This window comes from Coturnix japonica, chromosome Z (assembly GCF_054131305.1).
Source record: "Coturnix japonica strain WE chromosome Z, WE-NBRP24, whole genome shotgun sequence".
NCBI classification, from domain to species: domain Eukaryota; kingdom Metazoa; phylum Chordata; class Aves; order Galliformes; family Phasianidae; genus Coturnix; species Coturnix japonica.
The window spans coordinates 30,307,753-30,321,187 of NC_140702.1; the positions used below are offsets into that span (position 1 = coordinate 30,307,753).

The 13,435-nt window shown below is 38.2% G+C and overlaps 1 protein-coding gene across 5 annotated transcripts in view; it reads left to right on the top strand.

Annotated features, from left to right (window-relative positions):
• HOOK3 (hook microtubule tethering protein 3) overlaps nucleotides 1-13,435 on the top strand; it is a 67,364-nt gene that overhangs the window by 35,837 nt on the left and 18,092 nt on the right. For 3 of the 5 annotated variants that reach the window (XM_085528272.1, XM_015849553.3, XM_085528273.1), the window contains 6 exons: nucleotides 63-125; nucleotides 1,106-1,189; nucleotides 1,808-1,971; nucleotides 4,099-4,239; nucleotides 6,961-7,162; nucleotides 11,636-11,746. In XM_085528272.1, coding sequence (XP_085384398.1) covers nucleotides 63-125; nucleotides 1,106-1,189; nucleotides 1,808-1,971; nucleotides 4,099-4,239; nucleotides 6,961-7,162; nucleotides 11,636-11,746 — 765 coding nt within the window. Of the gene's footprint in view, nucleotides 1-62; nucleotides 126-1,105; nucleotides 1,190-1,807; nucleotides 1,972-4,098; nucleotides 4,240-6,960; nucleotides 7,163-9,015; nucleotides 9,339-11,635; nucleotides 11,747-13,435 lie in introns of all 5 variants that reach the window. The other 2 variants (XR_014939169.1, XM_085528271.1) reach the window with 2 other exon arrangements.

Genomic DNA, 13,435 nt, shown 5'->3' on the forward strand with positions numbered 1-13,435 from the left:
AGCTTGGCTTTTAATATAAAGTAAATATTTGACTTTTCTAATCCACTGTAATCTAATTGCAGTTGATGAGTAAAGAGTCTCCTGTCTCTGTTGGAAATGATGCTTACCTTGACCTTGATCGGCAGGTATCTAAGACTGGATTTTTCTTCTCTTTCAATTATAGCACATCAGCACCCAGTCATTTTGCATTATTAAGAAGCTTGTCCTTTTAATCTAATCATAAAAGGCCTTCGTGGGAAATTAAGTAGTGGAAAATTAAGCTTCAGTATTTTGAATTATCTTGTTTTATAAATCAAATGTTCTTATTTTGCATACTTAACAGAGAAGATTTCAGTTCTGGGGTAAATTAACTTGAAAAAGTAAAATATGACATTCATGTTTGGAGGGAAAAAAAAACACAAAAAACCCAAACAAACAAAAAAACATAGAAAGCTCATCTAAATTGCATCATTTGTAGTACTAGTACTAGATATCACTATTTCCATATAAATCAGGTTAGCTGTCTTTCATCTTAACAGTGTTCATGTAACAAATGTAGAAGATAATGCAACTTTGAAAATGTAATCTGTAGAGAGGTATATGTGAATATTTTGCACTGATTGTAAGATTCAGTGCCTTTTTTTTTTCAGAAGAAATCTGGATTCTCCATCACCATGCTATTTGTATTCTTACTAAGTAAGATTCCAAGTGATTAAAGAGATTTTACCCTAATTGTCCATTGCCTGTATTCCACCTTCCAATCCTTTGTTTATTTAAAAAGTAGATTTAAAAACCAAAATTATCCACTCTTTGTATCCATAAAGAAAAGTGGTATTGACAATATTTTCATGTACAGAGTTGAAAAGTTCCTCAGGGTTTTCAGATGCTGTTCCTACAGTAAATGTGATTATTGTAACACTCTCTTAAGTAAGTTTACTTCTGTCACACAAGTTAAGCAGTGTTTCCATCTGCCTCTTTGTTCCTTTGTGAGTGCAAGATTGCCTTAACTTCATAAAATGCGACAGGTTACCTTAAGTTAAAATAATTTTATAGTCATGTAGTTCAGAACTTTTCTACGTGATTTACAGAGAGCTCTGAAACTAAAAATGTTTGTTGCTTATGGTAGCTGAAGAAAACTACAGAAGAACTGAATGAAGCTCTGTCAGCAAAAGAAGAAATTGCCCAAAGATGTCATGAGTTAGATATGCAGGTGAGTTTTCTGCATGGTACCTATTTAATAATAGCTGGGATAGAAATAGGTTCATTTTTAAGCTTCTAAAGACAAGTAGTTCTGTAATGTAATATTTGAAAGGGGAAATAAAATTACATGATAATTCACTGTGGTTATTTTGCTTTACTTGTGTGAAGAGTGTGAAGAGTGAAGTTCTTTTTTTTTTTCTTTTTTTCTTTTTTTTCTTTTTTTTTTTTTTTTTGTTCATTCATTGGATATCCATTACGGAACTGATAAACATTTCCTTTGGAAGTCAGTTTTAAAATTGTTGCTCTGAAGTGCTGGTTTTACTTGTTTTTGTATATACTGAAATCGCGTTCTTTGGTAGCTAAGAGGGTTTTCTTCAGGTGTTTCAAGGAACTGCAGTTAAGAATTGTTTTCTGAGTGGCAGATACTGCTGTTAATGCTGGCATATGCTAGCTACATCACATAGCAGTTGAGTATCTATTAATGTTACAATGTGATCTTAGGAAATGTGATTTTTGAAACCTGCATGTTTATATTTGTAAATTGTGTTGTTACTTCATTATGCACGGGGGGGAAAAATACGTAGAACTGGATCGTTGCATTATTCTGTTTGTGTAACTATTAAAACAGGTTGCAGCCCTTCAGGAGGAGAAGAGTAGCTTGCTTGCTGAGAACCAGATTTTGATGGAACGTTTAGATCAGTCTGACTCTATTGAAGATCCCAACAGCCATGCTGGTCGAAGGCACTTGCAACTGCAGGCGCAACTAGAACAACTCCAAGAGGAAACATTCAGGTAGGGAAATTACCTGTAACTTGTTGGTAGCTGACAACTGACGTGACTATATGTCTCTCTTTTCACTGTCTGAATTATTGGAGTTGGCTGTACTGTGGTAGTTGGGAAGTTCTTGAAGTGCTTTTTAAGATTGACCTTTTCACATGTTCTAGTATCGAAAGTTGCTTATTAATGCTGAAATACTGTCTGCATGTTCCCCTCTACCCTATTAAGTTTTACACTATTTAGGTGCAATCATTTCATCGATATTTCAGAATCAGTGGGGATGAAAGATAGAATGCTTTCCTTTGTATAAATCATTCTGATTCTCTTATGTTGCAGTACAAATTCCTAGGTGAATATTTATGATGGGTGGTAGGAGTATGCAACAAAGTATGTTCTTCTCTTATGTCTGGAAACAAAATATTTTATGTCTGAAAGATGGAGATTTTGAGCTATTGAGCTCTATTCCTCTTTTGCATTTCCCCAGTGGATGAAAATTTAGTTTATCCTTCCTGATTCTTTTAACTGTTGCTTTCAGCCTCTCTCAGCCCATAATGCTGAGGAAAACCAACCTACTTACTTCACTGTTGTCTTTTCATGCTTATTGCTATGCTTTCCCTCTCCTTTGTGACTGAGACTGTAGTATTTCTCTCCCTTCTTTTCCTTTTCCTGCCCTCTTTTCCTATTGTGATTTTCAAATAATTTTGCCAATTGTCAAGTAACTTCTTTGTCTGTTTTGTCATTTCCATTTGTCCTGCCTAGCCTCTTTTCAGAGTATTCAGGTGCATCATCTCCCTCCAGTTTCCTGAAAAATATTTAATGTTTCTCTTTTGTTGCAGCTGATATGTTTTCTTGTTTCTGTATGTCTACCCTGTGAAGGAATGGTATTGTGGTATCTCTTTAGTGTAAACCCTTTAACTCTGCTTATTCATATCTGTTCTCTGAAGTTATATGTACGTGAGCCTTCTGACTATTTCCTATTCACATTAAATAGATCTTCTCCCCTTATTCATTGTCTGCATTGCCAGTTACTCTAGTTTCAGGTTTTGGAGGGCTTTGTAAATCATTTTTACCTGAAGCCTGTCTTCCAGTTCTTCAAGTCCTTCCCCTTCTTTCTTAGTATGTGCTGTCTTATGTCTGTGCTCTTTCTCCAGCTCTACCCAACCAAACAGGAAGTATGTACAACCTAACTGATAAAAAATGTGGTCTGGTGTTGTTATTCCAGTCTTACTTCTGTGTCCTTTTGACAGTTTGGGGCTACCAAAATTCCAGCCTTAATTGTATTTGGCTTACAGGTGGCCTGCTGATCATATTTATCCTCTGTTATTCTCTATTCTTGCTGTTTCCTACTGAAATCCTTTAACTAACAAAGCACTTTTTTTTTTTTTCTTGCTTGTACTTCTTTTGGATTGTCTTCATTTTAGTTTTGGATCAGAATTAGGATAGTATTTTATGATGCAACCTGTTTGTTTCTACTCTTTTAAATGCTTTAACAGAATTTCTCGTAGTTATACCCCTTGTCCACTGCCAGGTTAGTGCAGCTTTGCCTGTATATAGTGTAGATGAAACTTTTATTCTGTTTATGTGCTGGTCAAAACACAGGTTACTAAATGACTTGATTCTTCAAAGGTTTTAAGAACAAGTAAGGCTGCGAGAATAAATAATAAACTCCTCAATGAGAGCTCTACAGCATATAGTACATCTGGCAACCAGATCAGTGCTGTTAAAAGTATGTGGAACTGGAACAGCCAAATAAACTCCTAGGATAAAGTTATCAAATTCAAACTCTGTACAGCTCAAGATGAAAAAGGGTGGAAATTTCTGTTTGAAAATCCATTTCTGAAAAAGTAGAGTGACAAAAAAAAGTCTTCCAAAAAAAGCTGGCTTTCCATTAGAAGATCACAACCTTGTCATGTTCCAAATAGAAATACTGAGATCAGATTAAAATCATCAGAACGCAATCTGCTACTGTCTTTTTCCAATAAGCCTGGCATTTAGGTGTGTATGTGATGTTGCATGTTAGACTGCTGTTTTCCTTTCCAGTGTAAGTCTTCTTGGAAAAGATGTATTGTTAGAATGATGGTGAAGAAAGATAACTCTGGGTCAAGCTAAGGAGTTATTTTCCGTTTTACATTATCTCTACAGATTAGAAGCTGCCAAAGATGACTATAGAATACGCTGTGAAGAATTGGAGAAGGAGATAGCTGAATTGAGACAACAGACAGAAGAGCTTACCACGTTGGCAGAGGAAGCTCAGTCTCTGAAGGATGAAATCGATGTACTGAGGTACACAGACCACCACAGTTTTGCTTAAGCAAATACGTTATCTACTGATTAGGCACATAAAAGTATTAGCAAATGTAACAGTGTTACACTGTCTTATGGCCATAACAAGTCACATACTGATTTCTGAGTGCAGGCTGTTCTTCACTTACTGTCCCTTTCATGATATGGGAGTCCATTCTTGTCAATGAGATAGGCCTTTTGTGGTATTGTGTTGTTTGCACTTTGGCTGGCACTTTGGTTCGTTGTCCAAATTGGAGAGATGTGAATTTGACAGTTGGACCGCCTGGTGGATAAGGAATTGGTTGAATGACAGCAGACAAAGGGTGGTGGTGATCAGTGGTTCTGTGTTCAGGTGGAGGCTAGTCACAAGCGGTGTCCCTCAGGGGACTGTCTTGGGACTGTTGCTCTTAAACATCTTAATTATTGACACTGAAGATGGAATTGAGTGCACACTCAGCAAGTTTGCTGATGACACCAAGCTGAGTGGTGCATTTGACACAGTGGAAGGGATGCTATTTAGGAGGATGTCAACAGACTTGGAAGGTGGGCCTGGGTGAATCTAATTAGGTTCATCACAGCAAAGTGCAATGTTTTGCTCTTGGGCTAGAAGCATCCCAGGCATTACAGTCTAGGAGGAGCAATCCTTGGGAGTAGCTCTGCAGAGAAGGATGAGGGGGGGTCTTGATGGATGAAAAACTGAACATGAGCCAGCATTGTGCTCTTCCAGCTTGGAAAGCAAGTGGTATCCTGGGCTCCGTCAGAAAAGCAGGCCAGGAGGGACGGGGAGGTGATTGTCCCTCTCTATTCTGCCCTTGCGAGGCCCTGTCTGGAGCAGATGGGGGGCTGCTGGAGAGGGTCCAGAGGAGGACTAAGATGATCAGAGGGCTGGAGCACCTCCCTTACAAAGATAGGCTGAGGGAGCTGGACTTGTTCAGCTGGGAGAAGGCTGCAGTGTGACCTAATAGCAGCCTTCCAGTACCTAAAGGGATCCTATAAGCAGGAGGGGAGTCAACTCTTTGAAAGGTAGATAATAGCAGGACAAGTTGAAATGGCTATAATTTGAGGGAGGGAAGATTTTAGGTAGGATATCAGAGGGAAGTTCTTTGCCATGAGAGTGGTGAGGTGCTGGAACAGGCTGCTCAGAGAGGTTGTGTATGCCCCACCCCTGGAGATGTTCAAGGCCAGGTTGAATGGGGCCTTGGGTAGCCTGGTCTAGCACTAAGTGTGGAGGATGATTACCCTGCAAGCATCAGGGGAGTTAGATTCATGATCTTTGAGGTCCCTTCCAACCAAGCCGCTGTATGATATAAATATGTGGCAGCTGTTTTTGCTGCTGGATTTTGGCACCCATAGTTGTGATGACTGACTGTGCTGAAGGTGTATATCCCGTTTGCTGCGGAGTGTAATCCTTTAGCAAGGGTTTCTTGCTGCCATCGGTTGTTCAGGTTGACTGCCACTCGTGAATTTTTCTTTCTACCAAGGCTAACGTGACTTATTATAATACTGACTTTTATAATTCTCTGGATTTATTTCAGCAGCATCTATCTTTATGTTCTCTGTCTTTAATGTCAGTTATGAGCCCACGGTACTGCAGAATTCCATACATTTTCTGTGTGGGAAGGTTCAAAAATAGTCTTCTTTCAGATAGAATCTCTCCTTATTTAGGAGTTACAAAGATTTGACTTGCACCAGCATTTCATAAGTTGATCATCAATGTGGAATTCTCCCGATTTCTCAGGCAACTGAGTATGTAAAGTAATTCAAAATGAAGCTGGGATAGTGTTAGGGAGCAGAAAAATAAGGGCCGCTGTCTTCCTGGCAATGTATCAGGTTGTTCTAATTTCATTATGGGTTCTACTATCTCAGTTTTGTCATCCTGAGAGACAGAGGGGTTCCAAAAAATTCTAACTTGTTCGTCTCTTAACGTGTGTATCATATGCTTCATGCAACTTCCAAGTAACAACCATAATCTTGTCTCTCTCTTCACTGTGTTGTTTACTTTTCTTTCTGTTAAGCCTGATCTAACTGCTGTATGATCAGTACCGTTTTTCCCTACCGATTCAGTGAAGATGATCATATCCTACTGTTTATTAACTTTTGCCTTCAGTCTTTCCAGTACATACTCCACATTTAAACTCTGTTAATGGTCTGAGTAATCATGGTCTTATTGCTCCCCAATTGCTACTTCACCTTGTGAGTCACACTAAGCACCTTCATTCCTGAAATTATGTTGGTCAGCCAGAAGGAGAGTTTTTTTTAAAAAAATACTAAATTTTGCTTCAGTTGGTGTTCTGAGGTGTCCTTCCTCTGTGTCCAGGAATACCAGGATTCCTGCATGGATCTGTACCGGAGGATGGACTTAGGCTCCATTGTTTCTCCTAACTCAGCTATTAGTGCAGCTTGCACATTTGGCCTCAGTGAGAAGCAGCTGGCCACAATGAATAAACTTTAAATGTGTACTGTGACCTTCAAGATGGTACAGACTTGTGTTCAAATAATACTTTCAGAAAGACCTATTTGAGCAGCTATTTGAATTAACAGATGGTGGAAGGAAATTAAGTTTAGAAATGAAAATACCTGCTGAGGATATGATCACTTTCTTGTGTTACTTGTGATGCCATGGGATGTCTTGTACTTGACTTATAAACATGAAGGAAACTTCAGGGCATTTGATTTTCTTAGCTTTTGGAGTACAAATTTGATACAAATTTTTCTTTCCAGGCATTCTTCTGATAAAGTAGCCAAGTTAGAAAGCCAAGTGGAGTCTTATAAGAAAAAATTAGAAGACCTGGGTGATTTGCGTCGGCAAGTGAAACTCTTAGAAGAAAAGAATACAGTGTACATGCAAAATACTGTCAGCCTGGAAGAAGAGCGAAGGAAGGCCAATGCAGCACGCAGTCAGCTGGAGATATGTAAGAGACAGGTGAGAAAGTCATAGTCAACACAACATTCCACTGCATTTTTAAACACTTCCTTGTCATAACACAGCTAATAGCACGAAGTAAAATACAAATGATGAACATCTCCTTACTTGTTTTTTAGGTACTGCCTTTCTAATCTGTTCCCATAATTCTTATATCTGTTTGAGTTTCACTGACATATGTGTTTGTCAGCATGCGCAACTTCTTACTTTTCAAAAACCAGTGGGTGTGAGAATTCTTTTTCTCGAACTCACTAGTAAGGCTTGGGTTACAGCCTCTTCTTTAAGACAAAATATATACTTTCTACTTGGAAATTTACAGCAATGATGGATGTACCACAGCTACGGTAAGTTACTTCCTTAGTTAAGTATATTTGTTTCCTAGTTTGCCTGATACGTATGAATATCTAGTTATGCACAGGTCTAAAGAGAGAAGGTTGTATACTGTCCTTGTTGTTTGTATGCACCCAGAAGAGCACAGAATTTTTGATAAGCACAGTCTTTGGGGTGAAGCACATCTGTTGTTTTTTTTTTTTTGTTGTTGTTGTTGTTTTTTTGTTTTTTTGCTTAATAAGGCTTCACGTGATCCTGTTTCTGTAAAGAAGGAAGATGTTCTAATCTCTCTGCTTCTACACTGATATAGACATAATTCTTAGATTCTTGTTTCAGGGTCAGACAGAGGCTGGTTTGTTAGACGAGTAGTGCCTGATATGTATTTCTGCCTGATCTGATACTCCAGGTGATCATGTTACCATACTTACATGTATGTGCCAACTTACAGGAGAATAAGAACACAAAAACAACCATGAACTACAAGCCCTGGTACAACATGTGTTCCAGAGTCTTGAAAACTTTTTTCCTGCATGTGGTCATCTTCTCTGCTAAGTTAACAAGTTTAGCCCCTTTAGGCTGATTGTATGTACAGTTCATATGATTCCAGGAGAGGAAAAGAACTTGGATCAGAAAAATATTGATATAACAATCAAAGTGAAAAGTGAATACAGAAAGCAGTAACCTTTCACACAGAAATAGTGTCATGTTTACTAGCAATAAATATTCCTTGCCTTTAACAGCTGAGTACACAAGTATAAGTATCTCATGGACTAGAGTGCTTGAAGGTTAAGGGAGCTTGTGAGAGCTGGGCAACATTTAAACAACACTTCTTCCAAGCTTGAGATCAGTGCATCCCTAAGAGTAGGAAACTGGGGAAGGGTGGCAGGAGACCTACATGAATGAGCAAGGAGCTTGTGGATAAGATAAAGGGAAATAAGCAGCTTCATGAAATGTGGAACAGGCCAGAAAACTGTGTTGCCATTTAGCAGGAGCTGGACAGGTTGGAGAGCTGGGCAGTGAAAAACCAGATGAGATTTAACAAAAGTGAGTGTAGAGTTTTGCACCTGGGAATGAATAAATGCATGTATCAGGAGAGGTCCAGGGCTGACCTGGAGAGGAGCTCTGTGGAGAAGGACCTGGGGGTCTTGGTGGACAGCAGGTTGGCCATGAGCCATCCGTGTGCCCTGGTGGCCAAGAAGGCCAGGGGGATCCTGGGGTCGTGAGAAGAAGTGTGTCCAACAGGTCAAGGGAGGTGATCCTTCTTCTCTACTCTGCCCTGGTCAGGCCTTACCTAGAGGGCTGTACACAGTTCAGGGCTCCACAGTACAAAAAAGACTGGGATCTCCTGGTATGAGTCCAGTAGAGAGCCAAGAAGATGAAAAGGGGCCTGGAGCATCTCCTCTACAAAGAAAGGCTGGGTGACCTTGGTCTGTTCAGAAAGGAAGACTGAGAGGGGAATCTGCTAAATGTTTATAAGTATCCCTTTGTTTCCATACTTAACGATATGGCCAACCTCTTTTCAGTGGTCTGTGGGGCCAGGATAAGGGGAAATGGCCATAAATTGGAGTACAGGAAGTTACACAGCAATATGCAAAAGAACTTCTTCACAGTGAAGCTGATGGAGCATTGGAACAGGCTGCCCAGGAAGGCTGCAGAGTCTCCTTCCGTGAAGTAATTCAAGACCTTCCTTGGACACCTACCTGTGCAGCCTCTTCTGTATTGGACCTGCTTTGGCAAGGGGGGTTGGACTCAATGATCTCTGGAGGTCCCTTCCAGCCCCTACAGTTCTGTGATTCTGTGATAATTGTGTAACCTTCGTGTCTGCATCTGACTGTACTTAACTGAGGTAAGGATTTTGGAAGGGGAAGCTCTGTCATTTGTTCTGCAAAAAGTACTGTTCCTTTCCTGTGCTCTAAGGGTGAGACTTCCCATTTGAGGTGCTGATAATTTGTACAGAACTGGTCCACTATCTGAGACTGGCATTAACATCAGGTGCCTCATATGAGAAGTGACAGTTTCTTACAGTGTTTCAAAATGATCACGGAGTGCCTATACCTTACGTGTCCTGTTGGATTTTATTTTATTTTTTGGAAGCTGGCTATGAATTGTGAACTGTCACTTTATTTTCTGTGAATCCTAAATTTTGCTGTAAAAATTAAGCTAGATGTAAAGATTCAGATACTGTTGTTTACTACAGTAGTGGAATGTGCTTTCTCTGTTGTGTGGAGGAATTCAGCCCCACTTAAGATGATGTCAGCAATGGAGTTATTGGAGGCATTTCTTTGGCTTAGAAGCTCTGTGCTGTGCAGGTGAAAATTTAAAATGTTACAATAATCTGCAAGGAAATCTAATTTTATGTACTATTTCCATTAAGATGATGCTGGTGGTGGCACATTGTACCTGGAGACATTGCACTTACTTAGGAGGCTTTGCTTGCTTTTCTGAAAGCAAGTGCAAGCATTTTCTAAGAAACATTTTATTGCAACATAAAGAGTTCAACTGTGCAGATTCCATGATTATTTTTGTAATTTTAATTCAGCCCCTTTGTGCATGTGTGTTCTGATACATTTTTAACAGTATGTCCTGCTTTTCTTTGCCAGATTACTGCTTTACTCATTCCACATGTCAGATAACGCTCAGTAAATGTGATGGCAGTTCATTCATTATTATTATTATTATTATTATTATTATTATTATTATTATTATTATTATTATTATTATTATTATTATTATTTTAATCTTCTGCATTACCGTGTAGCTGTGTATCTTTGTGAACACTCCCAAATCCTGATTTTGGGCAGTTTATTTCCTTCTGTGGTTTTCTGTGTAGCATTATCATAGCTTGATTACAGACATCAATGCATTTATTCCAGTTGAGGTAGGAATATACCTATTTTACAGAGAGGGCAGAATGAAGGCCTCCATTCCTTTCGTATCCGCTGTGATGGAAGTCACATCTGCAACATTATTTTCAAATCTAGCATTGTGAATTTTTTTTTTCCCTCTGATCTCAGAAATGACAGACATTTTTTATTTTAAATCTTTATTTAAAGAGAAAGAAAGAAAGAAAAACAAAAAACAAAGCAAAAAATCAAAACACTCCGTATCTTTCATTCTAACACAAAGACCATGCAGATTTTCAGGCCTGGTAGTTATATTCTTACAGTTGTTCACAGTGGAAATAAAATGTAATTGGAACTGCCAGGCAGTCTTATGTAGGCACAGCTACTGCTTTGCACTGACAATTAGTCACTTCCTCTGTAATCTGAAACCCATGAGAAAGCCACCTTATGAATTGCTTCTGAAGAAGCTTTATGTCTTCAGCTGAATCATCATTCAGCTTATGTTATTTGCAGATCAGTCTTTATTCAGATTACTTGCTTCTATGCTTTCTACATTATGAGTATCACTAACGTCTGAGAATGAGATTTTGTTAGTAAAGATTGAGAACTTTAGAAAGGCAAAACTCAGCTGTTTTGCCTTCTGTTCACTGATTGTTTCTGCTCAGCTTTTGGATTTCTACTTATCTAATAAGCTCTTTATTGATCTGTAATTGAAAGTGTATACTTGACTCTGTTAGACGTGTATTTCATGCGGAAGTAAACTGATTATAAGCCTCTGGCCAAATCTTCATATTAGAGTACAAAGAAAACCATTAAGTAAATCTCAGGTTAAGGGACATTACCTGACTACATAAACTGGTGGTTGAGTTCTGAGTGAGGCGTAACAACAGCTGTAGATCATGTAATGTCATCAAAGGCTTTTTTTTTTTCCCTTGGCTTCTCAGAAAGCAGGAGGATTTTTCTACTGCTTCTGAACAATGTGATGCATAGAAGTATATAACTTTTTTCTTTTTTTTTTTCTCCCCTATTAGCCATGTTTAGGCTTAAAGTCCTGTTTGTAGATATACTGAATGTGTTCTACAGGTTTTGCTTCTTGTCGTTGTCATGAGATCTACTACTTGAATGCTGCTAGTTTTACTGAAACACAGAACATCAGACAGTTTTTAGAAGTCCTATAGATAAGCTTTTCACTTGTTTTACAAAAATAACTTATGGTGCATGGTAATTGGCTACTTGTGTCATATGTATTTTGTTTTAATACTAATATTTGCAGACAAATTATTGATTCTTGTTCTCACAGGCAGTTGAACTACAAAACAGGTTATCTGAAGAATCCAAGAAAGCTGATAAATTAGATTATGAATGCAAACGGCTGAAAGAAAAAGTAGACAGTCTCCAAAAAGAAAAAGATGTAAGTGCCAAGGTGGTGGGGTGTTTTTTTTGCTAGCAGTGAAAGCAACTTTGTGTCCTTTGTAACAGAGAGATGTCATAATAAAAATTAGCCATTTAGAGCAACCTTTTAAAACTAGGAAGCCTTTTTTTCACTTAATTTCTTCGTGTGTATTTTATGAGATCCTTTTTAAATTTTAAGAACTGTACAGCATAGAATTAAGTGACTAAAATCATATGCAACACTTCTTTAAAAAGAAGAACCTTCCCAGCTGAGATCTGAAATTGCTTCTTGCCCTTTCCTCATGAGAAGGTTAATAAATGCTCAGTGTAATTGCCAGGTATTCTGAATGACTATTTTAAAGTAGGTATTTTTTGCAGCATCTTCCTATAACTCCTGTTTTATTTATTTATTTAGATCTTTCTTTGAGATCCATCTGCATGCTTCTCTTTATGGAGTCTCGAACACTGCAACAAGAGGCTTTGGAGTCTTTTAGAAGGACGTTTCCATTGTTAAAATCTTGCCTTTCATGACAGTTCATTGATCTGTCTTGTAATGTCAACATGGAATACACAGGGCTGGTCTGTTCTGTTCCTCTCTGTCATTTACTGCTGATGATTCTGAGATGAATTACTCTGTCCCCTCTTGCTAAGACCAGTCCTTCTGATTTTTCTTGCATACTCTTGTTTTGCACCAGTTTGTTTCAGTGTTTGTTTTTTTTTGTTGAGTTCTTTTCTTCATAGGAATGCATTTGCAGTGCTCCTAAGCATGGCTGACACTTGTGAGTTAGAAATTTCTCAGGCTTGTTTGAAGTCTAAGTCCATTTATCCCTCAGGCGGATTCTTTGTAGGCATTTCCTTCAATACATCGTGTTGCCCATTAGTTATTTTCAAGAAATGTCAGCCCTTACTCTTAAACAATACCTGTAAAATAGAAAATCTTCAATAATTTTCAGTTCACAGGTCCCTGATTTCCATTTTTTTTTTTTTGTTTTTTTTTTTTTTTTTGTTTTGTTTTTTTTAACTACTCTGAACAATTGACGTTATCACTTCCATTTGCTCTTCAGCTCAGACTGGAATGCTTATAGTAACCATTTGTGCTTTGGCTTTCATCTCCGCTTATTTAAAGCTTGTTTTTCCAGTTTTGTTACACTTAACAGTGGTAAGAGTGTGTTTGTTGCTTATTTGTTGCTTGACAGACCATTTTGTCTTGCACAAAGGATCTGAATTGCAGGTGACTGTTGTACAGTTTTCAGTTTTACTGCCTGGCTAACAGCATGTTCTTTTTACTTAGGATGTTTTTCAATACTTTCTTCTGAATCAATATGCACCTTTGAGAAATAGTTTATAGCTGAAGATTCTCAACATTTGTATTAGTGATTCACCACCGATGTTACCTATTCTTCCCAGCTGTCATATACATATCACTGCATTGCCCATCACAAATCAGAAGCTATGTGCTGGTGTTTTGTCATTTTAGAGGCCGTTAGAGAAATCAGTTTTGTCCTTTTCTTTATATTCAGGCAAAGTGCAGTGCAGTGTTTGATATCTCCAGCTTTGTAGGTGAATTTCACTTCTGTGGTCTGTAGTTTGAGAAGTAATATTATTTGATGACTTGACTTTGTATTCACTATACAAATGAAGACTTTGAACTTTGTCTATTTATTAAAATATTCTAGTGTTTGATCAATTAGCTTAATGTCTTCTGATG